Source organism: Solanum tuberosum, unplaced genomic scaffold (genome assembly GCF_000226075.1).
Source record: "Solanum tuberosum cultivar DM 1-3 516 R44 unplaced genomic scaffold, SolTub_3.0 scf00207, whole genome shotgun sequence".
Classification (NCBI taxonomy): domain Eukaryota; kingdom Viridiplantae; phylum Streptophyta; class Magnoliopsida; order Solanales; family Solanaceae; genus Solanum; species Solanum tuberosum.
Window position 1 is genome coordinate 88,078 of NW_006239133.1, and position 12,850 is coordinate 100,927.

Consider the following 12,850-nt stretch of genomic DNA (forward strand, 5'->3'; position numbering starts at 1 on the left):
TCATATAACTAATCTCAACTAATTGTATACATAAGAGAAAAATTTTAAAGACATCAGTCCCGCAAAACAGAACAGCCAGCAAAAATCTGAACCCCCTCCTACTGATACCAATAACAATAATATCCCCAAAGAGGACTACAATCAAAATGACAAATCGAAGCCCACATTTGCTGCTACTGTCCAAACAACTCTGGCAGCTACAACAGCTTCTTCTACTATTGATATTCAACATGGGACTCATCTAGGTAAGTCAGTTGTCTACTTTAATGCCGAAGATTACTTTTTTGTCGTATATAAAAGTCCAACAAGCCTCATTGTCATGCATATTTAAAATCATCAGCCAAATAAGTCAAGAACCAAGTCCATGTCTCACTGCCTTCTTATTCAACTCTATAACTCTCATTTTCAGAATCCGACTCTATAACTGCACATGTTTCAAAATCTGTAGAAATCAATCCCCATCATTTACCAGATTTTCCACACTTAGGCATACCCACAAATCTCCGTCATCTTTTTAAAGATCGATTCAATGTGTCCCTATTAATGTAATCAATATAGTCTATGTTGTCAATGATGTAATGCTTGTCCTAATAATCAAATACATTATTGCAGCTAGAATAAAGAACTTTGATATTCAGAACCTATAAACTATTCAGAAAGTAGTGCATCAAAATCAATCACTCTAGGAGACACACCTACTCGGATTACAGGTGACAGTTATTGTTGGATGAGTATAGATTATGCCATAGTGAAGCTTAAATCTAAATAGAGCGAGATATACGCGTCACAACCTGAATATTTTCTAGAGAACATCCGAAACAACCTGCTACAAAACTATCGAGCAGGGGTAAAAATACGATAAGTAGATACATGATTTCGAGTGTGATCAAACAACCAAAAATCAAACAATGACAGAGCGGCATACCAGAGAAAAAACAAGAAAATTCGGTCATCGAAAATTAATAATAATGAAAACCAAACACTTGAAATATGATCCTAAAAAAGTAGCTTTCCACAATCCCACATTAACAAAACACTTGCACTACTTGTAGGCTAATGAACTGATGATGGTTGAGAAACTGGAGATGTTTATTAATAAAGGCAAATCACATAATAGTGTTTAAACACACTGGAAACATAAATAACAGAAGACTGCTGCAGAAGTCACACTGAACTACATACCAAAGACCATTTCAACTGCTAACATTAGACTAGAAGAGAACCTTCCATGACTGCCACAGCTTTCCCTCTCAGAAATACCCTCTGCTTCTCATCGTCTAGATGCAGGTTCACGACGCCACCTCTAGGTGAGGCCTGAACCACAAAACAATAAAGTCAATAGGGCAAAGAGAACTATGAAGTTAGCACAAGTAGTCCCAGATTGCACAAACACATGAATAAGTATTTCAGTCGTTGCGTTTTGAGGAAGGAGTAAGTACCGCTAAAGCAACAAAGTCACATTTGCCAAGCTTTTTACGCCAATAAGAAGCCAAGGCACAATGAGCACTTCCACAAACAGGATCCTGAAAAGTTTTGTTTGGAAAAACAAAAATACATGCAAGCAGAGAACACGTGAGATCTCTATGATGCATCAGCTATACCAACATATAGATGTTTGCATCTGTAGTTGTCGAAGATATGATAAATAGTATCTGTATGACTCACTTAACTATCTAGATTGTGAAAAATCAGCACTACCCTTTTCAGTGACTATGATCTGCTTGAATGCAAGACTATACATTCAAGTGTTGGCAGTTACCTCATTGATTCCAAACTTTGGGCAGAAGAAACGGCTATAGAAATCAAAGCCGGAACCCTGTGGAGCAGGTCCAGTTATGATCATTCCTCTGCCAGGACAGTTTTGTATTAGATCAATCTGAGGTTGGCATTCGACCACGGCCTCCCCTGATGGGAGCAAAATCTGCAAAAAAAAACACCATGAAATTATCTTCGCATGCCTAGAAAGGGCTAAATTTAATTAATTTGACTACTATGCCTTCTCATGATATTGAAAAACCAAAATTCCTTTTTGTTCCACAAAAAATTGTAAAGGAAACTTGCATGAATTGCTTTTACATGATTAGTGTAACATAAAAGTAAAGACCAGATAAAATACATACAAAATGATCACCCTTCGATGTCTCATTGATCTCAACCACAGATGCGCCATTCAAGCTTTTTGAAATTGCAAGAACATCATTAAAATTGGTCTTGGCTACTTGAACAACAGGAAAATCCAATTCAATTGAGTAACCAGTTGGCCAATCGTCCTGAGAATTTGAAGCTTTGGCTTCTGATACTCTTTTGGCAATTAAAATTCCTGATCTTGTTGAAAACTCAATAGTATCAGTTTCAACCAGGCCATACGAAAATAGAAAGTGTGCAGCTGCTAGCGTTGCATGCCCACATAGATCGACCTGCAAAAAAAAAGTAAATTACTTGACAAGCTTACACTCATTTAGAAGGAAAAACTCGGGTTTTGCTTTTGAAAAAGTCTAATAAGGCATAAAATGAAAAAGTCATTTTCTTCCGTTCAATCTGTAAGTGGTCATTTCCTCCAAATTTCAGTAAGATGAACTCCAAACTTTGTTCTCTAGTTTCTCCCATTAACTAAAAAGGTGGGGAAAGTAACAAGGTCTGGTTATCGTAAGTTTTGCATATCGTATTACCTTAACATACACTTTCAAGTTTCAAAGATATGATAAACTCAGAGAAGGGCAACCCGCAGTAAAGAATAACAATAGAAGCAATTGAGTAAGCAATGCATACAGATTTCTTCAATATACCTCCTTAAATAAAATCTAATATGAAGGGTAAAGTGAGATCGTTGCCCCAATTTTAGCGCAAAATCAAATGTTCAACGGTTCCACAGCGCAGATAACATACCAAATTCAGCAATGCACCAGAAATAATTAGGAAAATAATGGATTTCCATCCCACCCGGTTTTTGAAATTGTACAAATTATCAGAAGGATTGAGCTCCAATTTTTATAGTATTTCAACTTTAATTGAGTAACAGTTGTTTGAAGATTGTTCAAACTAAATTGGGAAGAAATTGAACCTCGTCAACAGGAGTGAACCAACGAAGGCCAAATCTGGGGTTTGTGTTAGTGGGTTCATTGAGCGGAATGAGATAACAAGTTTCAGAGAGATTAAACTCAGTAGCAACAGATTGTAACCATTTATCATCTTTCTCTTCCTCCAATAAGCAAACAGCTGCTGGGTTCCCTTTGAATGCTGTGTCAGTGAAGGCATCCACCTGAGTAAATTAACAAAATTTGTTGAGTGAATAATGAAAATAGTACTGTACCATTCAATTAAATGGGAATTAAGTGAGGTTACCACACAGTATTTCACTAATTTCTTGGCCATTGTACAAAACAAACAAGATTAATCAATCAAACAAGATGCTATAGTTATTATAGTCAAAAAAAGGTAACTCTCAGTCAATGGATGGTGGGTGCTACTTGGGGATCAAGTTACCAGATTATCAAATTCTAATTGCCAACCTTCCCATTTTTATTATTTCATTCATTGACTACTCATACAACAACTGTGTACCCGTCAGATGATAGAGTGTATATAAATTTTATCCGACCTCATAGGTTATTTCGGAGACACTTAGAATTAGTACAGTACAGATTGATGCTTAGTTGGCATATCTGTAATTTAATCATTTTGTAATCTACAGTAATTTAATCTGATTACAACCATCTCCATTTTGAACTAAAATTGATCTCATCTTGGTAGTTTTACTCTCTTTTTTTTAATGATGATGGCGGTAACTATGCGGCTATGCCAACTTACGCGTACTTCGACTAATTTCACGAGGTAATTGTCATCTCCCATCAACAATATACGTACCAAATAATACAGTCAACAGAAGGTGGGTGCTACTTCAAATTGCAATTGCCAACCTTCACTTTTTTATTATTTCATTAATTGACTACCAGAACCACCACAACATACCCATCTAATCCGACAAGTGGAGTTTGAAGAGAATAGAGTGTATACTGATCTTATCCAACCTCATAGAGATGAAGAGTTGATTTCAAATAGACCCTCGGCTTAAAATCAGTATAATACAGAGTGTACTTTAGTTGGTGTCTCTGTAATTTAATCTTTTTGCAATTTATAGTAATTTAATTTGATTACATCTACATTGTGAACAAAAATTGATCTCATTTTGGTAAGTACTATTATGATTTACACCATTGGTGAGAGCTCAAACATGGCTAAAGCCATGGAAGCCATAACTAGGCAGTTGAGAAAGAAAGCAGAAGAAATTGTGTGATTTAGTAAAATGATAACTCACACTCTTCTTTAGATTAATGACTGAGTATTTATACATGTGAGTATGTAACTAACTAACTAATAGAACATTCTAGAGGTTAGACTATCTAACTAACTCTGACACATGAGCTAACTAACTCCAATACGTAACAACAAACTAACTATAGCTACTGATTACAATGCTTTACTAATTTCAATACTAATTACAGATATATTAATAATCTTCAATACCCCTCCTCAAGTTGGTAGGGATGATTTCGCAGCCAACTTGTCCAAAATAGCTGAATGTTTCACACCTGTCAGAGCCTTAGTAAGTATATCAGCCAGTTGATCAGTAGTAGATATATGATGCAAAGAAATGAGCCCCTCCTGAAGTTTGTTTCTCACAAAATGACAATCCACCTCAATATGCTTGGTTCTCTCATGGAATACAGGGTTATGGGCTATATGTATGGCTGACTGGCTATCACAGTATACATCAATAGGAGATGGATTGATAATGGTCAAGTCATTGAGTAACCTGTGCAGCCAAGTTAATTCTCCAACTACCTTCCTTAATGATCTATACTCTGCCTCAGCTGATGACAAGGAAATAGTCTCTTATTTCTTTGATTTCCAGCTGATAGGACTGTTCCCAAGTAAAATTAAATATCCACTAACTGACCTTCTTGAATCTGGACAGGAGGCCCAGTCTGAGTCACAGTAAGCCTGTATAGTGCAATCAGGATCATTGGATAGATACACTCCTAGAGTGGGATCCTGCTTCAAATATCTGAGAAGGTGGAAGGCTGCCTTGAGATGAGTATCTCTGGGATCTTGCATAAATTGGCTCAACTGTTGGACACTAAAGGCTATGTCAAGTCTAGTATTGGTTAGGAAATTTAGTTTTCCAACTAACTTCCTATAGAAAGTGGGATCAGGCAGTGGAGTTCCTTCTTTGGCTCTTAGTTTAACAGTGGGATCAAGAGGTGAGGTCAAAGGAGCATAATTGAAACAATCATATTCCTTTAACAAGTCCAGGACAAATTTCCTTTGAGAAATAAGTACCCCTCCTGCTGTGTCAAGTATCTCCAAGCCTAGAAAATAGTGAAGTTTGCCAAGATCTTTAATCTTGAATGTGTTGTCCAAATAAGTCTTGAGTTGTGTGATCTCATCAGTGTCTGTGCCTGTCAAAATAACATCATCTACATAGACAGCTACAAACACTATCAAAGAACCTGATCTCTTGGAAAACAATGAGTAATCAACCTGATCTTTTGGAAAACAATGAGTAATTATGGTGTGAATGTGTATAGGCCATGAGAGCCAAGGCTTCAGTCAACTTAGCATACCACTGTCTGCTAGCTTGCTTAAGTCCATAGAGGGACTTGTTAAGCTTGCAAACCAACCTTGTGTTCTGTACCTCCAGACCTGGTGGAACCTTCATATACACTTCCTCATGGAGATCACCATGAAGGAATGCATTATTGACATCAAGTTGGGACATAGGCCAGCCTTTCTTTACAGCACATGCTATTAAAGTTCTGACAGTAGTCATCTTGACTACAGGTGAATATGTTTCTGTATAGTCTATCCCAGCTTGTTGTGTGTATCCTTTCACAACCAACCTAGCTTTAAATCTTTCAATGCTCCCATCTGCTCTATGTTTAACTTTATACACCCACTTACATCCAATTGCTTGCTTTCCCACTGGTAATTCAACAAGATCCCAAGTGTTGTTAGCATAAAGTGCCTCAAACTCCTGTGTCATAGCCTTTTGCCAAGCAGGGCTGAAGGACGCCTCCTCATATGATGATGGTTCACTATCATGACAAACATTTTCAACAAGCATTTGACTGTGAGATGCAATGACATCAGGAGATATGTGATGGTGTTTGGTGAATAAGGCAGTGAGGGAAAGGTTGGTGGCAGGATTGGGATTCTTTAAAGTAGGGATAGAGATAATGTAATCTTTTAAGTGATGAGGAACTTTGTTTCCCTATTAGATCTTCTCTGATTTATTATAGGGACAGTGACTTGTGAAGGTGATGGTTGGTCATGTAATGATGAATGTGGATGATCAATGGGAAGAAGAGGTGGTGATTGAGGATGTTCCCTGATGGGTGATGAGTTCGTGTTTAAATCAAGGTCATACCCTTTATCATTTACATCAATGTCATAAAACCCAGAATCAGTATAACCACTAGGATTAAGACCAGATGACACAGACTCAACAGACCTTAAAGTAGAAGGAAAAGTGCATTTTTCAGCAGGCAAAGTAAAAGGAAAAATATCCTCATGAAAGACCACATCTCTGGAAACATGTATTCTTTTTGTGGCAAGACTCATTACCTTGTACCCTTTTGTGCCAAAAGTATATCCCATAAATACGTGAGGAGTGGTTCTGGGTTCAAGTTTGTCTCTTAACGTTTTAGGCACAGTAGGGTAACACAGACATCCAAAAGATCTGAGCTGAGCATAATTTGGCTTCTGATTATATAGCAGTTCATAAGGACATTTGTTCTTCTTGGAATGTGTTGAGGGTAGTCTGTTTATAATGTGAGTAGCCGTCAAAACACATTCCCCCCAATATTTCAAAGGTAGTTTAGATTGGAAAATGAGGGCTCTAGCTGTTTCCAGTAGGTATTTGTGTTTTCTTTCCACCACACTATTTTGTTGTGGGGTGTATGGACAGCTTTTCTGATGGATTATACCCTTGTTTATGAAAAATTGGATTGCTTCATTACTGGTGAATTCCAATCCATTATCAGACCTGATGCATTTAACAGTGGTTTTGAATTGGTTTTCTACCATGTGTATGAAAGCTTTCAATACATGCAAAGCATTACTTTTGGTGCTTAGCAGGTGAGTCCAAGTGGATCTACTATAGTCATCCACCAGGGTAAGAAAGTATTTGCAATTGTCATAGGTGGACACATGGTATGGACCCCATAAATCAACATGGAGCAACTCAAATATGAACTTGGTTTGGCTAGTGCTTTGGCTGAAAGGCAACCTCTCTTGTCTTGCCATAGGGCATATGGAGCATAGGAAGGGTTGTTTTTGGGAAAGAATGGTTGGAAGGGTGGAGATATTTCTCATCTTAGCAAAAGGTACATGGCCAAGTCTATTATGCCACAACAAGTCTACATTGTTCTTTGCAATCTTACAAGAGTGATTATCAAACTGAATATTCTCATTATTGTTGGAAGTAGAAGTACATACAAGTGGACTATGAACATTATGAAAAACATGACCATTAGTAGTAAACTCCCTACAATTATTTTCATGACAGGACTTAGTAACAGAGGAATTGTATTCCCTACTGTTAACAGAGAATGAAGAATTATTATTACTACGACTAGAATGACAACAACATATTGAACTTGCATTGACCCTATTGGTATTTCTCAGGCAGCTTGAACACAGAAAATATAGCCCATCCTTGTTGTTACCAATTGCCTGAGGCCTCTTCACTGAAGGGGCCTGCAACACACACAAAGTACCAGTGAACAAAACTGTGCACTTCATAGATGTAGTTAAGGAATGAACTGAAACTAGATTATACTTGAACGATGGTACATATAACACTTCATGTAAAATGATATCAGGTGTGATTGACACATCACCAAACTCTATCACCTTGACTTTGTATCCATTAGGGAGTGAGATTAGTAAAGGATAAGGTAAGGTCTTAATGTTGGTCAAGGAATTTTTATTAAAGGTTATGTGGTTTGATGCTCCCGAGTCTATGATCCACATGTCAATGCTTGATTTAAAACATTTGCATGAAGGTTTATCAAAATCAATAGAGGAAGAGCATACTACAATACCTGCAAAGCTCATGGAGCCATTGTTGACACTTGCAGCATTTTGATCTTCTCCCATGTTCTCATTTTGGAAATGTTGTATCAGATCCATGATTTTCCCATATTGCTCCTTTGTGATATTAGCATTTTGATGATTTTTACCCTGTGGCTGTTCATCTCCATGAGTAGACATCATATCAGAAGTATCACTGTGCACATTGGCTACTACTCTTTTTCCTCTGTAATTCTGATTATTTTGCCTGAAATTTTGTCCATTGTTGTATCCATTTGGCGTCTGGTTCTGATTGTTGTTCTGAGGATAGCCATGCAACTTGTAACATTTAGCTTTAATGTGCCCTGTTCTCTTACAAAAATCACAGAACATGGCACTCTTCCCACTGTTACTGCCATGAGAAGGATTAGTTCCTCCTGAATTGTAATTACCTCCTGCACCACTATTGTTCCCATACTGACTGTTTCCTCCTGAGTTGTTAGTCTGATAATTCGTTCTAAAAGTTCTTCCTGCTTGGACTTTATTGTTGAAGGAACCTACATTCAGGGATGTTGCATCCATAGGCATCCTACCAGTTGGCTTGAACTCCCTTTGTTTCTCCTCTTGGATCAATAGAGAGAAGGCTTGTGCCATGGAAGGGAGTGGATTCATCATGAGAATGTTTCCCCTTACTATTGTATACACTTCATTCAGTCCCATGAGGAACTGAATTAAACGTCTATCTTGCTCTGCCTTATGCATACCATCCTTGGCACCACACACACACACAACTGCATTGATTTTTCACACTCAAAGTGTTCAATTCTTCCCACAATTTTTTCATCCGTGTGTAATAAACAGTGATATCCAATACTCCTTGAGTGAGATCATTGATCTCCTTTTGTATCTGGTACAATTTTGCCCCATTTGTTTGGTCATATCTATCTTCTAATTCCTTCCAAAGTTCAGCAGAATCATTCACATACTCCACACTATCTGAAATTTCTTTAACCAATGAATTCAAAATCCAAGATGTTACCATATCGTCACACCTCTGCCATTGACGCAATTGAGGTGAATTTGCATTTGGTCTCTTACAACTTCCATCGATGAAGCCCAATTTGTTCTTCACTGACAGAGCTCGCATAACTCCTCTTCTCCAGGATCTATATCCTGCTCCATCAAATTGAGCAGGAACAAGCATCATCCCTGGGCTATCCGAAGGATGTACATACAATGCACTGCTAGTGTCGTTTCCAGTCATGTTGGTTGCCTCAGACGTAGATGCGTTATCATCGACGGCCATGGATATATTCAACAAATCAACCGTGAATTACTCGGAAAAGGAAAAATCAAAGATCCAGATTATAAAAAAAAAAAATTGAGATCTGATACAGAGAACTCGAAGATTCGTATCAGTCGAGAAAGGTAATTTCAAACAGCAATGTAACTAGAAGACGATGAAGAACAGATCAACTAATCCTTGCTCTGATACCATATTAAGATTTACACCATTGGTGAGAGCTCAAACATGGCTAAAGCCATGGAAGCCATAACTGGCAGTTGAGAAAGAAAGCAGAAGAAATTGTGTGATTTAGTAAAATGAGAACTCACACTCTTCTTTGATTAATGACTGAGTATTTATACATGTGAGTATGTAACTAACTAACTAATAGAACATTCTAGAGATTAGACTATCTAACTAACTCTGACACATGAGCTAACTAACTCCAATACGTACAACAAACTAACTATAGCTACTGATTACAATGCTTTACTAATTTCAATACTAATTACAGATATATTAATAATCTTCAATAAGTACTACTTTGTGCCCACATACCTCAACTAATTTTACTAAGTAACTGTCATCTCCCACCAACAATAAGTACCATGTAACTGTCAACCAAGGCTAGGACACTAAACAGCCTACCGGCAATAGGTACAACATAACTCTATGCACCAAAACTAAGAAAAAATTGAAAGAAATCACCTATTATTTTTGTCTCGGCAGATATTTGAACTTGAGACCTCATATCCCCACTAAGTGAGATGTAAGAGCAACAAAGAAAGAAATGCAGTAATAAGTTACAAGGCATGTTTATTTCTGAAATATATACAAAGGAAATTTAGATTCCCCTTTACAACCATCCTTGGCCTATCAGGTGCACCTAGAATTAAGACATTTCCCAATTCAGTCATTGATTTATTAGTACAGACGTCGGGATAGCTGAGGGAACAACCATATTTGATGTAAATGAGTAAATTGAAATAATGAACATAGTAATTATACAACAGCCAGATACTGGCATAATGAATCACCAACTCCCTTCTTTCGCCATCTTCAGAAAGTCGCACAGTGTTATGTTTGGAAGATCAGTTGAACCAGCTTTCTTCTTCGTTATCCTAGTCATTTTCACAGCCTTGCTGCCTTCTGTTTCGGAGGTTGTTACAGAGATCAGGTTGTAGAACTGTTGAAAAACAAGTAAACAGTCGTAAGATGACCATAAAAGATCAATCTGCATATATATTGCATATTGAATCAGCACATCTGTGTAGATTCTCTTTTTAAGGTTAAGGCTATATACCCTGAAACTATGCTGATTGTTTTATTACTTAACAATAGAATTTGGACATCCAGATGCTCAAATCAGACCCAAAGGTAGAAGTGGAGCTCAATGTTATGATATAAATGACTGGCACGCTGCAAATTGTAGATATTATTGATCCACAAGGTATACCTCACAGACACCATGCAGCAATAACCGCTGGAAGGGGTCTTGAACACGTAACACCAGAACATCTCGATCACTCTCCTTCACAAATGCTCGTACACATTGCTACAATAAAATATCGCTAATTTTTATTAACAACAGAAGCAAAAGGAGAAGCAAGAGAAAATGGATGGAGATGCAACGGAAAACAATGAAAATGTAAAAATCAAATCCTACACACTATCAGAAATACCATAGGGCTAAGGCAAGTTAAGAGATTATCACACAAGGCATAAGTGCAAGGATCTCAGACAAACTAAAAGACATGAAAGGGAAAAGGAAACAGGACATGAAAGGATAGCTGACACCCAGAATATTCCATAAAAAGTAAAATAGTTGTTCACAACAAATGAAATGCATAATTTGGCTTTGTACTGTCAAATGATCACGATTCACGAGTCACAAGAAAACTGAGATGATCTTGAACAGCACAATAGGATAAACAATTGAAGAGAGGAAAGTTGAGCACTCCTAATTCTGCAGCAAGCATAGATCAATTCCCCACTCTAAAGTATAGTTTATGGAAAAGCCAAAAAGAAAACCCTTGGTATATCTCCTTATAACAATAATTCCAACTTGAGTATCATGGAGTAGACATCTAAGTTGATCCACATGAGGCATGTAGATTATTTTGCAGCTTCAGAGTTCCCAACTTAACCAATCAGCCACACACACCCACCTTAAGTTCTATTCTTTTTCTAATACACGATGGTGTTTGGGCAAATTTGCACTCTTGACTGACCTATGGGATACCTGCTATCTCCTACTAGCACAAGCATGGCGTAACCCTACCCATGAAAGCTTAGATAGATGAGAAGAATTTACTTATTGCTGCCTCTACTAGAACTCCAATATGGATTGTCACTCTAACTTTTCAATCGCTCGGCCACACCTCTCGGAGGTTCAACAAGCTTTAGCTTCTATCAAAATTTTAATCACATGTTAAGTGGGTGTCTGTTGCAACACCTTCAGATCAGCAACACAGATGCAATAGCAGAATAGCATTTCCTTCACTTACAATGCATATAGAAGAACAAACCCACAATAGTTGTCGGGAATACCTCATAGTTGTTGACCAATTCAGGGAGAAAGTTGCGCCTAATTGCATCTCTTGTTCGACAATCCACTCTATGCCATGCAGTCAACACTGCAACCTTATCATTATCCACACAACTCTTTCGCTTTGATGTTTTGCCTTCAAGAGCATCCATTATGGTAGCCTAACCAAACAAGAGCATATAGAAGCTCATTAATGGTAATAGACAATCTTGCTACATCACTCATTAAGTAAAATTCCAAGAATGAGTATCACTCATTAAGTTAGAAAAGCTGCCCCCTTCTGAAACAGGTGGGTGAAGACAGACATACATCAAGAATTAACCATGAATTTCACATAGTAAAATCATCAATCAAGAACTGCAGTTTAATAAGTGGTTCAATTCAAGTCAATATAACAACATGCCTTTCATCTCACTAAATTGTGCTAAGGAATTCAGCGCAAAAAAACAAAGGCACCATAACAGAAATCAGATCTGTACCCAAACAAATACTCAATCCATCTCATGGTATATGTTGGTGTTTGACCAGACACAAAACTTATGATGTTAACTGAATTATATATTTTATTTATTACAATGGTAGTGAAATAAAATGTCAAATAATAGTTGAAACATTTATTGATAAATAAAGTATCACTCAAAATATAAAATTTGAATAGTTAAATGAATTTGAACTCCAAGAAAGTAAAGAAATAAGGAAATTATATTTTACAAAATTACCAGAACCTTTTAATTCAAAAGTAATAAAAAGTTGGAATGAAGCAGAATTAACAGATACCTTAGGAGCTAGAATGAAATTCTTGCAACGATGGTTTATGAAACTATGTGAAAAACATAAAGAAGAAATAAAAATGGAAAAAATATTAGTAAAAAACTTGGCATGTTGCAAAAATAAAACAGCACCTCAATTTGGTTGTACGGATAAGTATTATAAAAATAGAAAGA

At 37.0% G+C, this 12,850-nt stretch overlaps 1 protein-coding gene across 3 annotated transcripts in view; it reads right to left on the reverse strand.

The window, feature by feature from the left end:
- Nucleotides 1-1,065: 1,065 nt before the first annotated feature.
- The window catches only part of LOC102606119 (uncharacterized isomerase BH0283-like), a 20,310-nt gene continuing 8,525 nt past the window's right edge, over nucleotides 1,066-12,850 (reverse strand). The window contains exons 5-11 of one of the 3 annotated variants that reach the window (XM_015312555.1): nucleotides 11,909-12,067; nucleotides 10,815-10,913; nucleotides 3,062-3,259; nucleotides 2,121-2,417; nucleotides 1,760-1,921; nucleotides 1,440-1,523; nucleotides 1,066-1,314 (exon numbers count right to left, since the gene is read on the reverse strand). In XM_015312555.1, coding sequence (XP_015168041.1) covers nucleotides 1,207-1,314; nucleotides 1,440-1,523; nucleotides 1,760-1,921; nucleotides 2,121-2,417; nucleotides 3,062-3,259; nucleotides 10,815-10,913; nucleotides 11,909-12,067 — 1,107 coding nt within the window. In that variant the 3' untranslated portion in view covers nucleotides 1,066-1,206. Of the gene's footprint in view, nucleotides 1,315-1,439; nucleotides 1,524-1,759; nucleotides 1,922-2,120; nucleotides 2,418-3,061; nucleotides 3,260-3,342; nucleotides 3,486-10,139; nucleotides 10,545-10,814; nucleotides 10,914-11,908; nucleotides 12,068-12,850 lie in introns of those variants that run through there. The other 2 variants (XM_006355803.2, XM_006355802.2) reach the window with 2 other exon arrangements.